This window comes from Rhinopithecus roxellana, chromosome 13 (assembly GCF_007565055.1).
Source record: "Rhinopithecus roxellana isolate Shanxi Qingling chromosome 13, ASM756505v1, whole genome shotgun sequence".
Classification (NCBI taxonomy): domain Eukaryota; kingdom Metazoa; phylum Chordata; class Mammalia; order Primates; family Cercopithecidae; genus Rhinopithecus; species Rhinopithecus roxellana.
Window position 1 is genome coordinate 75,063,302 of NC_044561.1, and position 17,526 is coordinate 75,080,827.

A 17,526-nucleotide genomic window follows, 5' to 3' on the forward strand; every position below is an offset into this window, starting at 1 on the left:
CCAGATCCAGCAGGTTTGTGTACAAGGAGTTGGAAATGAGATAAACTGTTGGTGGAGAGGTCATTTTAGAGATGTTTTTCTTTTAGAATTCTTTCATATTTAAGAATAGACTGAATAACCCTGACAGCCCCCAGAAAGGATGAACAAAATGATTCAGTTCAACCAACATTTTGTACACAAAGCAAGAGAAAACATTAGATGCTTGTTAAAAGCAAATATTGGTGATTCTGGTTTTAAGCCACGCCTGTATTGAAGAAATCCAAACTAAACAGAACGCTAAGGAATTATTCCACTTCAAATGCCTGCCAATTTCCTCAAGATGCAGCTTGTGGACAGATACAAATACATTCCAGGAAAGTACTTTCCCCTTTTCACTGCTGACTTTACAGACTTTAACATAAATAAGACAGGCAGCACTTTGTTTAGATAAATTTTGATGAAGGTATTAATCCATGGCTTAGTATATATTTCACTGTCAATGAAAAATTCACCTCTATTTAATTTTCCTTAAAAACTGAAAGTTTAAAACAAATTACCAGATCTTTAATGCAACCCAAAAATCAATTTATGTTTTTGATGACTTGAAAGCTATTCCACATTCAATTGGATGTTCAGACTTTGCTCAAAAGTTGAAGAAAAGATTAAAAACTTCTGGAACAAATCAGGATAAAGTTCCTAGAACTTATTAGGATGTTTTTTGGTCCAGTTCACATCCTAGGACACATTTCTGAAATCCTATCATGTAAGATGGCTCTAGGTGTTTGAAATGTGCATTTATATGTTAATTTCATGTCAGGCTTCACCCGTATAAAACCTAATGCCTGCTTAGACTCAGCTGATCCCCACGAGGCTCTCAGATTCCATTACATCCGATACTTCAAAGAAACACTCATTTCCTTGGTGCATCTGCTTGATGTTTTCTGGTGCTTTCATTCATTCATTCATTTGACGTACATTTGTTGAACATCAGTTCTGAAAAGCTCCAGGACCCGTCAGGCTTTGGGGATGCAGTAGCATGTGTGTGTGTGTGTGTGTGTGTGTGTGTGTGTGTGTGTGCATATGTGTGTGTGGCCAGGAAGAGGAAGGGGGAGCAAATAGAACAGTAAAATCCAGAGATCCAGTCACTGGGAGAAGACTGAGTTAGGGAAGGCCCCTTGGACTACAATGAGACTTTTGAGTTGGGTCTTGAGGGATGGGTTAAAGTCTGTCAGGCAGTCTGATCCCCGACCAAGAAATTGTTCATGCAAAGGCCTGAAGTAGTAAAGGACATTGTTCATTCTGGCACTGTCAAAAGCTCATGTGGAACCAGGCCCCGTGACTCAGGCCTGTAATCCCAACATTTTGGGAGGCTGAGGCAGGTGGATCACTTGAGGCCAGGAGTTTGAGACCAGCCTGGCCAACATGGTGAAACCCCATCTCTACTAAAAATACAAAAATTAGCTGGACATGGTGGTGCTGCCTGTAATCCCAGCTACTCGGGAGGCTGAGGCACGAGAATCACTTGAACCTGGGAAGCGGAGGTTGCAGTTAGCCGCGATCGTGCCACTGCACTCCAATCTGCACTACAGACGCTCTGTCTCAAAAAAAAAAAAAAAAAAAAAAAAAGAAAGAAAAAAAAGGAAAAGCTCGTGTAGCCAGACATAAAGTGTGCATAAAATATACACTGACCTTGCAGGTTGTACTTGACCTTGCAAGTAACTGGAAACCAGTGGAAGTGCCTCAGGCAGGCCTAAAGTGAAATCAAGAAAGGGCTCCTTCCTGCTTCAGAATGACCTGCTCATGAGCCCAGACAAAGCAGAAGCAGGTTCAGCTCCAAGGACCTCCCTCCACCACATGGTCCTGGAGCAGCTGGCTGAGAAGTGAGCCCACAACCAGTGAAAACTGTGACAGCCACACGACCGCCTCAAATACTGCCCTGCGTTGTGGATGTTTGTGCTGTCCCTCACCACAACCTGAGTGCCTGCACAGCAGGGAGGGCCTCCGTTCCCTTTTGCAACTGGCACCAGACACGCCACCTAGATTTGCACTAAATGTTCCCTGAAGGGAGGAAAAAGAACTTGTTGCCATGAAAACACATTTCTCTAGAAACTTTTTTGAAAAGTTGATTAACTTTTGGGAAAGATGAAAAACTAGTATAATGAACACTTGTATACCCTTCACCTAGATTCATATATATATATATATACAGATATATATACACACACACACAAATATACAAACACACACACACACACACACACACATGCACACAGATACATACAGGTACACCTTGGAGATATTCTGGGTTCAGTTCTGGACCACCACAATAAAGTGAGGTATGCCCGTATATATACAAACATGCATATATGTGTATGTGTGTTTATGTATATGTATGTATATGTGTATATGTATATGTATGTATGTGCACATATTTTTCCCTGTACCATTTAAGTTGTATACACCCCTACCTCACTGCGTATGTCTTAAGAACAAGGACACCAGCTGGGTGCGGTGGCCCATGCCTGTAATCCTAGCACTTTGGGAGGCCAAGACGGGCAGATCTCCTGAGGTCAGGAGTTCAAGACCAGCCCGGCCAACATGGCGAAAACCTGTCTCTGCTAAAAATACAAAAATCAGCCAGGTATGGTGGCAAGCGCCTGTAATCCCAGCTACTCGGGAGGCTGAGACAAGAGAATCGCTCAAACCTGGGAGGCGCAGTTTGCAGTGAGCCGAGATTGCGCCATTGCAATCCAGTCTGGGCAACAAGAGCAAGACTCTGTCTCAGGAAAAAAGAAAAAAAAGAACAAGGACACGAGCCCACATAATCATGATCATGTGCTGATGATACCCATGGAATTTAACATTAAAACAATACTATTATCCACTATACAGTTTGCAATGAAACTTCAATTGTCCCCTTGTCCTTCATGGCTTTTTCTTTTTAAATCCAGAATCCAAATAAGTCATTGCGTTTGGTTGCAAAGACTCTCTGGCCTCCTTTAATCCAGAACAGTCCTTACCGTTCTTTCATGCACTGGTATGTCCTACAGAAGCTCTCACCATCTGGGTTCGTTTGTTTCATTAGATTTGGGTTGAACGTTTTTGGCAAAAATACAGGTTATGGTTCCCATCGAACCTCATCAGGAGGCACATAATCTAAGTGTCCCCCATCATTGGGCAAGTGGGGTCTGCCAGATCTCTTCATGGTAAAAGTGTATTTCCCCCTTTTATAATTAATTGAATTAAAATAATTTCCTCTTTATAATCCATGGAGTGACACTTTGAGATTAAGAACTTTCTGGGTCCCAACCACCTTTTCCTGAATGTCTTTAGTATCCAGTGATGATTTCTGCCTGAATCAAGTATTGGTTGAGTGACTTTCCAGCTCTATCCTCCCTTCTACACTTATTACCTGGCGTTCTTCAGCAAAGACCTTCCCCCTCTCCCCAGGGCTGGCAGCGTGATTTGTGGAGTCCAGTGCAAAACGAAAATGCAGAGCCTCTCTTTCAAAAAACAATTTCAAGATGGCAACAGCTGAGCACTAAACCAGGCACAGGGCCCATGTGGCCATGGTGGCTGCACACCCATGAAGCCAGCCCTGCCACAGCCCATACGTGTGTGCATCTCACTGCTCCCAAGTGGGGACCCACTTAGGCCAATGAGAGCTGCATCAGGCAGGCTCCTTTCTGATGTGTTCTTATCCGTTTTCAAGGGCTTTGTCCTTTCTGGAACAGTAAGATGCTCACAGGCCAGGCGCAGTGGCTCACACCTGTGATCCCAGCACTTTGGGAGGCCGAGGCGGGTGGATCACGAGGTCAGGAGATCGAGACCATCCTGGCTAATGAAACCCCGTCTCTACTAAAAATACAAAACATTAGCAGGGCGTGGTGGCGGGCGCCTGTAGTCCCAGCTACTCCTGAGGCTGAGGCAGGAGAATGGCGGGAACCTGGAAGGCGGAGCTTGCAGTGAGCCAAGATGGTGCCACTGCACTCCAGCCTGGGCGACCGGTGAGACTCCGTCTCAAAAAAAAGAAAAAAAAAGATGATCACAGGCTCACTTTGTTCTTTCCTTGACCCAAATCCAGAGTCAGTCATTCCTCCAAGAAACCCTGGCTCCATTCAGTGAGGGGAAAGGTTGGTTAGAGCCAAGAGCTTCAGAGTTAGAGACCAAGCCCTTGTGCTGGGCATGCTTCCTGCCACTTGGGCATCAGTGCTCCTGGTCCTCTTGGATGTGGAAAGATCAGGTTTTCTTTAACATCATGAGTTGATACTGATTCCTCCCATTCAAATCCACATGACAGGGCTTTTCCTCACCTGCCCGTCTTCCATAATTGCATCTCCCTCTGCCACAGTGAGAACCCTGGTTCCCAGTCCCTCCTGGGATTTCTCACTCTCTGTTTCCCACAACACTCACCAATAGCCTCTGCTCCCGACAACAAACTCACAACACAGAGTTCAAGATGTTTTAACTTTTTGTTCCTAAGAGTATATCCCAGCGATATATTCCACATTTACTTGATTTTTGTGCAGCTTACTGATTTGATGTACATTTAGTTTCATAAACCTGTACTTCACAGAAGGGTTCACCATTTTCCTTTTTTCTACATTTTCTTTTTTGACTACGTATAACATTTTGTATCATTCAAATCACACCTGTAAAAAGGAAATGTTCAAAAGAGTCTCCCCATCCCTGCCCTTCCCCCCTTTTCTCAGTCATCCTTCATAGGTAGTATTTTTACCCCCACAGGTAACCTTTTTCACCCCCACAGGTAACCATTTTTATTAGCTTTTATCTTTCCTGATTCTCTCTGGAAAAAAAAAAAAAAAAGATTATTCATGGATCTTGAAAGGTAGCATACTACATGCCATCTTTTGCACTTTGCTTGAAAAGCACATTTGGTAGCCTCATTGCATGTACTGTGTCTTTACTTCCTGGTGTCAGTGGGATGAGAGAATGTGTTAATAAAAACGTACCAGCAGAATCATTTATTAACAACAAAAAACATCTCTTCTAGCATCAGTTTTTAGGACCTCTCGATAAGATGAGGGGGGCTGGGGCCACGCACGGTGGCTCACGCCTGTAATCCCAGCACTTTGGGAGGCTGAGGTGGGCAGATCACCTGAGGTCAGGAGTTCAAAACCAGCCTGACCAACACGGAGAAACCCTGTCTCTACTACAAATACAAAAAGCCAGGCATGGTGGCACATGCCTGTAGTCCCAGGTACTCCAGAGGTTGAGGCAAGAGAATCGCTTGAACCTGGGGGACGGAGGTTGCAGTGAGCTGAGATCACGCCATTTCACTCCAGCCTGGGCGACAGAGCAAGAATCCATTTCAAAAAAAAAAAAAAAAAAATGAGTGGGCTGAACTAGCTGCTCTCTCAGGTCCCTTGCCAATCTAGCAGCCTAAATTATCCTCCCAGGAAGGACACAATGTAAGACAGCAATAACCTTCATGTCTCAGGAACTAAACTCTATTTACTTCTGAACACCAGCAAAATTATGTTTGTAGTTGCAAAAGTTTTCAAGGGCATGTTGAAGACCTGGAGCCTTTGGACAGGGAGGCTGTGAGAAGGAAAAGAGAAATAATTAACAGACCAAATGTGGTTCCACGTTCCTTTAAGCAAACTCAATATAAGAAAATGGAGACTTATAGAAAAGCAAAATTAGGGGCTAAATGTTTTTTTTGATGGAATATTTTCTTTAGGAAAACCTTCACTTACAGGATCCTTTTAAACAGTATGTTTCTCTAGAGCATTGAAAATGATTCAATCTTCAAAACCTGAGTCACCTTTTTTTCCAGAAACACCCTGTGTTTATTATACATCTATCTGTAGTATCTGAATATACATCTTTTAAAAAGTAAAAAGAATTGACTGGGCATGGTAGCTCATGCCTATAATCCCAGCACTTTGGGAGGCCAAGGCAGGCGGGTCACCTGAGGTCAGGAGTTCGAAATCAGCCTGACCAACAGGGTGAAACCCCATCTCTACTGAAAATACAAAAATCAGCCAGGCGTGTATTTTTAGTAGAGACGGGGTTTCATCACGTTGGGCAGACTGGTCTCGAACTCCTGACCTCAGGTGATCTGCCCATCTCGGCCTCCCAAAGTGCTGGGATTGCAGACGTGAGCCACCATGCCCGGCCGAAGTCTTTTTCTTGACGCACTAGGAATACACAGTAAATACACACTATAAAGTACTGTTTTTAAAACACGATTTATTCGTTACATTATAAACTCGGCAGCACACGAAACCAAGTAGTGAATACATCTTTTTCCCCCCCTTTTGAATGAGAGGCAACTTTTCGTCTCCCAGTGCTCTTGGGACCACAGAAAAGGGGGCCAGGTAGATGGAAGGACTCAGCACTCTTGGGTGAGGGGTGCTTCGGGGATCTAAGTGGAAGAGGTGATAGGGTCGGTGGTCAGCTCAGGGACTGCCCCTGTTGGGGTCCAGGGCCTGCTGGTGTATCTGTACCACTGCTGGGACTTTGGTAGCTCAGTGTTGTGCAGATACAAAATGTATGCCTCCGTGAGGCACACGATGTAAGTGCTGAAGTTCTGTGTACATTTATTAGCACGAAGTGAAGGTACTGTCATTGTTTAACTCATCCGACCTTTTAAATGGATAACCAACCTTGAGGCTTAATTGGATTTAAAAAAAAAAAAATCAATTTCTAGCCATTGCATAGTGTTGAAATGAGGTGCTGCATTCTCAGGCAATTGTAAAATCAGTTTTGCTCAGGACTATTTTTTATTATTTACAACTTTAACATGACATTATCCATCTTGATAAGCGTTTTATGTACATACACATACCTTTCATAAACAACCACAAACATACACGTACATACACCGAGTCACGTCACAAAAGAATCATTATTTTCCGTTGAGCAGCAGGCTGATTCATCAGCAGCAATCTCTTCACACCAATTACACAAAAAACTGAGCTGAGGATAATGACATACCAGTGTTTGCAAATCTCTCTCAGCCTTAGCCGGTCTCATCTTTGTAATAAGAAAAAAATCCTTGAGGAAGCTTTTTACCAAATCGCATCTTGACCATTAAATCTTTCTTGAAGAAGGTCATTTAATTTTATGGAAAGAAATGAAAAATTAAAATGGCATAAGCAGAAATAGTCCTGGTCTGGAAATCAGAAAGCTGATGATTCTAGTTCTAGTCCTGTGGCCTTGGCAAGAGGGAATCCTGGGTCTCAGTTTCCCCCTCTGGAAAAGGGGGATGTTGGGATGGGGGGAGTTGTTCTCATTCCCCCACAGTTGACGAAAATGGAGGTCTATTATGGTGTCCTGGGTCAGAACACCAAGTTACACACACACACACACACACACACACACACACACACACACACACACACTTTAATCCCTCAGCACTTCCTCTGAGAAAGAGACCAAATGATGCATACGAGGATCTTCTGCCTCCACTACATGTAATCATTTGGATGATTAGCTAAAAGCAATTATAGAATTGTAGTTGACAAACAGAAAATGCTAAGCCCAGTGGTCTCTTGTCACTGAGCCTCATTTAAATGTGCATTGTGTTGAATGGAGCCTCATTTAAATGGTCCATCTTAGCCAGATTACGGAACTGAAGTGGAGAACCACACAGTTACCCTGAGCATTCAGGACAGTCCAGAGAGCTAATTTGGACAATTGGACAAATGATTATTTTCTTTTGCCTCAATTGACCAGATAATTGTACACAAATCTCTGCCATTTGACTCCATAGAATGTCCCTTGTGTAGTAAGAAAGCCTGGCCATAGACTGGTACCATGACGTCTGTCCGAGGGTGGCATGGAGCTGGGGACAAGACACGCAGTTGACACCCACCATCTAACTCTGAGTCCTAAATCAGAAGCACTTTCACACGTGCTAAAAGTCTCTGCTTGCACCCAGAGCTCTCATTAGTTCCTTCTAATACCCCTCACTTGGGAGGAGGTTGTTTTCAAAACAGAATTAAACAAAACCATCAGGCAACAATGTTAGAAGTGGAATCTGGGTGGCCAAGAAAATTAGGTTTTTTGTTTGCTTTCTGTTTTTGAGATGGAGTCTCACTCTGTCGCCCAGGCTGGAGTGCAGTGGCGAGATCTCGGCTCACTGCAAGCTCCGCCTCCCGGGTTCACCTCATTCTCCTGTCTCAGCCTGCCAAGTAACTGGGACTACAGGTGCCCACCACCATGCCCGGCTAATTTTTTGTATTTTTAGTAGAGATGGGGTTTCACCGTGTTAGCCAGGATGGTCTCAATCTCCTGACGTCATGATCCACCCGCCTCAGCCTCCCAAAGTGCTGGGATTACAATCATGAGCCCCTGTGCCCTGCTTTTTTCTTTTTTTTTTAAAGATGGAGTCTCGCTCTGTTGCCCAGGCTGGAGTGCAGTGGCACAATCTCAGCTCACCGCAACCTCTGCCTTCTGGGGTCAAGCAGTTCTCCTGCCTCAGCCTCCCTGGTAGCTGGGTTTACAGGCGCCTGCCACCACACCCAGCTTAGTTTTGTATTTTAGTAGAGACAGGATTTCACTATGTTGGCCAGGCTGGTCTTGAGCTCTTGACCTCAAGCGATCCACCTGCCTTGGCCTCCCAAAGCACTGGGATTATAGGTGTGAGCCTCTGCGCCCGGCCAAGAAAATTAGTTTTTGAGAGCTAATATACACCAAGATATACAATTCTAGGCATGCATTCATGTGCATGTACAGTGCTAAGTTCTGAAATGTAGCTCATGCTGGATGAACCATGTCTGCCTACCTAAATCTTAGAATGGAAACTTACCATAACCAATTGATGAATTAGAACCACAGAGAAGCAGGAAGTCTTTGTGATGAGCTGTCTTCCCTACACCCAACTAGGGATATCCCTTCTGTGAAAAGATCTCTCCACATGGTCCCATATGGCTTAACTAGAGTAAGGGATGCCGATGATCAAAATTAAGGCCGCACATAGAATGACATGCTATCCTATTAGATTTAGATAGAAATGGTGCTAGGAAAATAGGCTAGGTAAATTTTGTTGTGGCTACAGAACTATGGCAGACAGACCGGGAAGGATTCTAGATTGCTCAAACATTGGATCAGGATCACACTTCTTATAGGATGGTCGCTAAATTTCACAGAGGAAATCTATACTTAGCCTGTTTATCTGCTGTCAAAGTGAGCATTCAAAGGGGCACCCCAATGGTCCCTCACTTCCAGGCCTCCTGGCAAGTCATGCCTCCAAGTCATTGGTGGCATCTTGCAGCTCTCCACTGACAGCAATGCTTCTTCGGATTGTGTCTGCATACTCTTGTAGCGCTGGTTCAAGACTGGGCCACCAAAGACTTAGCTGAGAACGTAACCCAAGAGGTCACCAATTACATGGGTGTTGTACCTTTATGTGGTCCTCTTCGGGATGGAGGATTTCTTTAATGTTATTAAATATCATTGCCGCTCAGAATATTCTTGAACCCTATGGCAAATGTCTCTCCTTTGAGAGTGGATTTGATTCTTGGACAGAGCCAGTGGCCAACATGCGAGTTGGGGAAATGTAATTTCTAAACAAAAAACAAGGTGAGAGCGCAAGAGGAGGTTGTTTCTTTTGTGTGGTTTGTCAACAGGCTCTGAAGGGAACTGCTGTTGAGTCACCGCAGCACCTCAAAACCAAACGCCAAGTGCGCCAAGGAGACCTGGCATGACAGCTGCTATTTTTTGTATGCATAAGTTCTGGTGATGAAACCACATACCCCTACCATCACTCAGGTCCACATCTCCCAGCAGCAAAACATATGCATCAAAGTCAAGTTTCAGGACAAAGGTCCTCCTTGGAGGACCCCAGGACAGGCACAATCAAGGGGAAACATAGTCTTGGCTTTGAGTTCAACTGGCAGACACTGTCTCTGAAGTTTTTGGTGTAACAGAGTAGGAAACAATGTCATTTAGAAAGTTAAGTCTCCTAGAGCCTGTGTGTAAGAACTGCTTCTCAATAAGGCACATCACAGTTTTATTTGAAGATTTCCAAATGCTTCTTGGTATGTATATAGAGCATATATTTTCATAAGAAAAATAATGATCTGCCTTTTAGGCAGTTGTTCTTTTTGTATATTGGATAGCAAATAGATTGTCCCTTTGAAAGCATCCATTAGATAGATCAACTTTCAGACACTGAGGCAAAGGCCTCAGGCACAAAACAGAGTCAGGGGCCCAGAGGATCACAAAACTGGCGAGGCCCTCTCCTAACACAAATGCATTGGAAGAAACCATGAACCCATTGTTAAATTAATACTAGGATTACAGGATGTTCTTTAATCTGCATGATTGCTTTATTGTACAAAAAGTTTCCAGTAACAGTAAATTGGTTTTAAAAAAGGACAAAAAAGTCATTTTGGATAGAAGCGCTTCACTAATTGCTTTATTTAAGCATACAAGAAAAAAAGTCTTATCTGACCAATTAGGTTGGAAGGGTTTTATTACCTTTAAGAAGCTATTAGCTAGGATAAAACACTGAAAGCACTTGTGTCAAAACAAATAAATAATGTAAATAACGCTCTCTCAATTAGCAGAGAAAGCAGTGAATCCGTTAAATCAGAGACACACACCACTTCACAAGCATGGCTCAGCCAGCACCACACCCCCAAAAACCAACAAAACAAGAGACAGCAGTTTTCAGTTACAATCTTGGGAAAGATCAGGAGCTTTGGAAAATGGATGGTAAACATGTCTGTTTCTCCTTCTACCTCCACTCAACCTGAGCTACCCCTGGACACTTTAAAGGAGGCATGTGTCCAGAGGATGCGTCCAGCAATGCCCAAAGGGAGCCTGCCCTGCTAGGCCTCCTCTCAGAGGGTGCATCCCAGGCAGAGGAGACTGGCCTGGGTGATCATTACCTCCATGGCCCAACAGAGTGTGGAAAAGCAGGAGGTGCTCACAGACAACGGCTGTCAGCCAGTAAAGGGAAAGCAACCCTGGGGTACCATGATTCTTTTCCTCAAATGCTACTGATCTCTCCCCAAGTATAGGCTCAACAGAGAAATACAGTGGATCCCAAGAAGTCAGCACACAGGCCCGGGGCCAGCTGCAGGCTGGGTCTGTCTCTCTCCCACCTGGGGAAACCAGTTATAGCACCAGTGCCCTGGCTTCAGGTGGAGAGGGGCAGCTCTCCCACCCAGACGGGATCCTTAAAATAATTTTTTTTTTTTTTTTTTAGACGGAGTCTCACTCTGTCACCCAGGCTGGAGTGCAGTGGTATGATCTCGGCTCACCACAACCTCTGCCTCCCGCTTCAAGCGATTCTCCTGCCTCAGCCTCCCGCATAGCTGGGATTACAGGCGTGTCCCACCACGCCCAGCTAATTTTTGTATTTTTAGTAGAAATGGGGTTTCACCATGTTGGCTAGGCTGGTCTTGAACTCCTGACCTCATGATCCGCCTGCCTTGGTCTCCCAAAGGCTGGGATTACAGGCGTGAGCCACCGCGCCCAGCCCCTCCTTAAAACAATTTCTAATCAGATCCATTATTTTACCCAAATGGGTTGAGGGGACAAAAACCAACCCTCATCCCCCTATTTGGTGAAAATAAATATAAATAAATGATGATCCTCTCTTAAAGGGTCATTTTCCTTCACGGGTTTGTGAGACTCAGCACTTTAAAAAGCTTGAACAGGAATCCGGTGTTGCCACTGTGGGCTGTTTTTGAGGCAGGTTCCCTAATTTGGACAGCCCCACTCCTAAGAGCAGCAGATCTAATTTGGAACGTCTCAACCATGGGTTAAAATCAGCCGGGATGAAAGGACACCTGCAGTGACTTTGCAGGGCCGACTGATGAGGCGCTGGCTTCTTTTTCTCCAGCCCTCTTTCCTAAACAATGCTTGTCATGGAATACCAGGTCTGCTTCCTGAAATGCCAGGGTCCCTCTAGGTCCTTACCATTCCACAGCCACATCAGTAATAAGAAAACCAGTGGCTACCTGGAGGTGGCACCAACTTGGAAAGGGAAGGCTGGGCAGGGGTTTGGATGTTAAGCCCATGAACTGTTTGGACAACTTCAGTCTCTGGAATTGAGTTTAAATTTCTGTAAACAACTTCAAAGTCAATTCCAGAGAGACATTTTATGTGACTGGTCCAAATAAAACACATTTAATGAGGTCATATTCTTCTTAAACTTTTTAAGAGAAGCAAAAACAATGGAAAAGCCATTAAAACTCTACTGGTGTCAATTAAAACAAGGCCAATAAAACATTAACACCTTCAAAGTTACCATCACTTTCCACACTGTTCTACAGTTACAGGAATATATTCAAGCACCATATTGATAATAGGTAGGTAAACGACAAAGTCCTACTTTGGCGATCTAACCCACGCTCACACAAACGAGGAGCTTCCTAGATAAGATGCGCCCAGTCCTTGGCAATGTGCCTGCTTCCTGGGCATTGCTCAGCGGCAATGGAACAGCCGATAAATCAAATCGCTGGTGGAATATTTTACTTTGAAATGGAGTGATGTTTGGTTAATAATCTGAGATCCACTAATCCTAAATGGGGTGACCCATTTAAAATGGCCTCTGTGTAAATTCACAGTTCATTAAACAGAGTCTGGTTTGCACAGGGCATTATGTAGTTAGTATATAAGCCATGGATTGAGCAAGGATGGCTGGGGATACCCACGGGGACACACTAGCCGAGTCTGGTGGCTTTCATAACACTGTCAAGCTTTCTTTTAATGTGAGATTCATTTAAATCACTAACTTAAATGTAGGTGGTTTTGCTTAGTAACCCCTTTTGGTTTACAGTAGAAAATGCAGTGCAAACATTTTAAATGAGGAATATTCCATTTACAATTAATTTAAACTTATGAAGCTGTTTCAACTGGCCTATCTAAATGTGTTAATTAACATCAATGATGGTTTCTTATTTTTCACACTTTGTTACTCTGATCATTAACAGTGATGGAAAAGCTAAATTAAGTTAATGGGGAACGGATTATAAATTCTTAAAGGACTTCTTAGTTTGTTTTCAACTGGAAAATATATAGAGAAAGATGAAGAGACATCTTTGCCTCTACTCATCAATTTTTGGTAACAAATTTCTTAAAAACCAGATGGTTTAAAGAAAATTTTTCCAAAAATTATTTTAACATTCTGCTCAGACATGGCTGCTAAAAAAATAGCATATACACATATAATACTGAACAGCTTCTGCAGTGCCTGTAAACTCTCAGCTCATTTTCTCTTTCTAAAAAAAAATATATATTATAACTGATCACAGAACTCAATCTCTATTGTGCAGCAGTACCAAAGGTCCTTAAATTCTCAACAATGAAGGAAAAACAAAAACCCATTCCCCGGACCGCCTGAGCAGGACTAGGGGAGGAGGAGTCCGTGGATGGTAAGGTTCGCTGCCCGGACGCCCTCGGATTCCTCGAGGCTGCACCTCTGTGGGCAGCTGGCGGGGCGCAGGCCAAGCCCCTCACACCCGGGAGATCCACACGTGCGGCACACACGAAAACCCAATGCCACTTATCGAGACTTCACGCCAACGAGGACAACAATGAGTACAATGATGATGACAAATAATATTAAAATCACAAGCATCTTCCGATTCTTCTTTTGATACTGTTCTGCCTACAAAAAGAGGAGGGAAAAAAGGCCGTCATTTTCCCCAAAATCCCAGATCAGGTCCCACTTGTTTCCAGAATGAGGCTTCCAGATCTCTCTGCACAGTGACTGAGGTCTCTGCTACAGGCTACATGATTGTAATCCCTCCATCAATCCCAGGGAATTCAATCACCAGGAGTGGAAGAGCCCCATGATCCTGGAGCTGCTTATTTACCCTGGACGTGGAAATGGACTTGTTGGAAACCTACTACGAAGACAAAGGCTGACAGGGAAGTGAAAGCTCATGCTTCCAGGTACAGCTGGGCGTGCTTCTCCCTGCCTCTCCTCTTACAGGTCGTGGCAAGCGCCCCTGCAGCAAGGGCCGCCTGTTCCTGCTCCGTGTTCTTGAAGCGAAGGCACAGTTCCTTCACCGCGGAAGGAAACAACGGGCTGGAGGACCGTACCTGGCAGGTAGGCAACAGATGCCCCAAAGAGGCCCCATTTCAACCTCCCCTGAATTTGGAAACAAGAACTCATCGTTTGAAATAAAAACACACGTGTGCCCCATGGATGTCATATGCATAAAGATCCCTCTGAGGCGCATCCTCCCAGTGCCGCTAACAATACAGCGAAGGAGCTCTTCAAACTCCATCTGGGGACCAGGCCTCACCCTGCACATCTCTTCACCCGAACACCGCATCCTGGAAGCTCGGCAGGAGGGCGGGAACTCCACCATGCCCGGTGGAGAAATGCCAAAGGGCCCTGCCTGGCTGGCGAAAGACACACAGCACTGAGAAAGGAGAGCCAGAGGACAGCAGAGTTCAGAGGGCGCCGGGAGGCACGTCCAGAGAGAGCATGCGCTGCGTCTTCCAGACCTTGCTATGGCACAGGAGGGAGGAGGAGACAGTGGGAAGGCAGCCCTGGCGAGAATGGCAATCTCTCCTGCTCCCTCCCCTGTGGTGGGCTTGTTCCCTGAGCCTGCCCGCCCACCTGGAGGAGCCCCTCATCCACCAGGAGGAAACATCACGCAGGGAAGAGGACCGGAGAGTCCGGTCATGGGGAGCAGCTCCCGACGCTCAATCACCCTCAGACTAGCCAACTGCCGAGCACGCGGCCAGTCGCGCGTGCCTACAGCCTTGTGGCTGGAGGGAAGATGGAGCACGCTGACTTTTCTAATAAGTAACCCAGAACACCAGGGAAGCCAGTACTAAATAATATACTGTAAAACCTCTCAAAATGATTTATAAAGTAGAATCTAAAACAAAATTTTTAGTTCCCACTAGATTTGCTCACTCCCGCAGAGAAAGCTTTTCCTTTTATCTGTGTTATATTACAAAACATATTTCACTAGTTTTTATTTAAGAAACTTCAAAACCAATGCATAATTCAGCAGCACATCAGAACCTGGGTATTACAGAGTGAGAAACTAAAGTTAGTTTTCACTTTTAATAGACAGGGCTTGACAATCAAATTAATCTAAATGCTTAAAAAACCCCTGCATAGACGAGGTCAGACTTCTCTTCCCCACCATAGGCTAGAGTCTCATATCCACCCACACGTGGCAACAAGGCCCCTGATAAGACAGCTCAGGGCTTCTGGTTAGACTGGTAAAAGGGCTGACTTTTTGTAAACCCAATACTGCTGTTAGACGGGGTGATCTCTGGTATAGGAAGTGACTGATTTTAGAAAAATGGTAGCGTAGTCCAATAGTGAAATGGCAAAACACTCATTATATGGCTAGAAACTCCACTGAGTCCCAAAGATACAAGGAAACGGATATTACTTAATTTGTGAAGTATTGTTATATTCCTTTTAAAGAAAATATGTAACCAATTATATATGGGAGTCTCCAGCAGTTTATGCATGTTTCTCATAACTGATAAGATTCCTAAGATGCTTTCCATCTATTTTTTTAAAAGAAAGAATATCATAAAAAACATCCCTGAGGCCGGGCACGGTGGCTCACGCCAGTAATCCCAGCACTTTGGGAGGCTGAGGTGGGCGGACCATAAGGTCAAGAGATCGAGACCATCTTGGCTAACATGGTGAAACTCCATCTCTACTAAAAATACAAAAAACTAGCTGGGCGATGAGGCGGGTGCCTGTAGTCCCAGCTACTCGGGAGGCTGAGGCAGGAGAATGGCATGAACCCGGGAGGCGGAGCTTGCAGTGAGCCGAGATCGCGCCACTGCACTCCAGCCTGAGCGACAGAGCGAGACTCGTTCTCAAAAAAAAAAAAAAAAAAAAAAAAAAACACACACAAAAACATCCCTGGAACAGCTGCCTTATTAGCACATAATGAAAGAATTACTACTCTACTCTCACTTCAACAAACTTCTCTTTTCTCAAGGTAATATACAGATATGCTGTGATAATTAAAGAGAAAATTAGATTTTTATCTTCTCCAGAATGATTCTCCACGAGCAATTCATCTGAAATGTGTCACAACAAGAGAGGCCCAAGTCAGCGGCAACAAGCAGACAGATTTTCAACACATATTTTAGCAAATGCCCAACTGATTTCCTAAAACGAGAAGCATCAAAAAAGAATGAACTATTTTCTAAAAGGAAGAACTCCAATTCCTTTAGAATGTACTGTCACAAAAAGGAGTTCTTGGCAATTTGGATTTAAGTGTGAGATGCACCTGGAATCATTACCTACAATAAAACGGCAACAGACCCCACAACTGGCTTTAAATGCAATGGCGAATCCCTTTTTCCACGACTGTATTGAGAGTGAACAACACAAACAAGAATGCTGAAGATGGTTATGGCGGAAGAGAACCTTCTTACCAAGTCTTGATTCTTTGAAAATAGTTCCTACAAGTCCCAACTTTTGAAAGACATGTTATTACCTTGTGAAGCTGTTTTAAGCCATGTTCCGTTTTGATACAGGACTGTTCAACGTTATAGTCAATTCTATCAAGGACCGTGCCCTGGGTAATAAATAACAGTTACAGACAATCAACAATGGCAACTGTGAAGACTGAACGTCAAAAATAAGATATGCAAATGACAGACGTCAGCATCCATAAGATGCTATTTTCTTTCCCTGTGTGCTGCAGGTACACACGGAGGGCTCTGGAGTTCACCCTCAAGCAGTGTCAGGAGCTTGATGGCAGAGTGCTGGTTACTGCCATCACGTCTAGTTCACGAGAAAGAAGTACTGACAGACTGAGGTTTCCTTATTAGTTTCAGCTACCATAGAATATGCCATACTCAGACTTGCTGGGGCCTTAAAAAATACACGGTTCAGTGGACAGACACAGAAGCTCTGTGCCCCTTTGCTGTCTACATACTTGGATTCAAGCAAGCAGAGAACACCAGGTAAGCTCGACCATGTTATGAGTAGACCTGCAAATTGACTATCATGTCTATAAACGTGGATACATATCTCTATGGGTCAGAGCAGAAAATGGTAAACTCCAGTCTACCACCTAAAATTAAAAATTTGGACTCAAGGGGAAGATGTTTAATTGTTTAATCTTTTAATACAAATTAGAAGAAGTGGACACTGGGCTATGAGGAAGAACAGAGCTTTTATTGGAAACATGCTGGATTAGAAGAGATAGCAGTTCACTGGGAACCGCTGGAGTAATTAATGTAACTGGATCTTCCAGAGCCTGAACACTCCATTCTGCAGTTGGTTTCAGGGGGATCAGGACCCAAATCCCTGCTGGCAAGATAATAAAATTCCCTAATCAGATTTTAACAGTGAACAACAATTTAATTCTACTTGAAAGCTAGTGGTTCCAATCGCCATTACACAATAACCTGCCAAAATTAGAAGGGAAATCTTCTATATCATCAGAATCATTGCTGAGCTTGGTCAGAGTCAACACGGTCTCTACAGTAGGGTGCTCACATGAGTACCCTCGAGGCATGGGAAGAGAATATTAGAACTTCTATTTATTTTTTATCAAAAAAAGATTTATTAATATTCTTATAGGGAATGACAATAGCCTATGTATATAATTTGTA

General features: G+C 44.0%; 1 protein-coding gene across 10 annotated transcripts in view; it reads right to left on the reverse strand.

Moving 5' to 3' along the window:
- Positions 1–10,256: 10,256 nt before the first annotated feature.
- The window catches only part of STX16 (syntaxin 16), a 28,497-nt gene continuing 21,227 nt past the window's right edge, over positions 10,257–17,526 (reverse strand). For 8 of the 10 annotated variants that reach the window (XM_010365144.2, XM_010365143.2, XM_030914045.1 and 5 more), the window contains 2 exons: positions 16,401–16,481; positions 10,257–13,573 (listed from right to left, as the gene is read on the reverse strand). In XM_010365144.2, coding sequence (XP_010363446.1) covers positions 13,469–13,573; positions 16,401–16,481 — 186 coding nt within the window. In that variant the 3' untranslated portion in view covers positions 10,257–13,468. Of the gene's footprint in view, positions 13,574–16,400; positions 16,482–17,065; positions 17,222–17,526 lie in introns of those variants that run through there. The other 2 variants (XM_030914048.1, XM_010365145.2) reach the window with 2 other exon arrangements.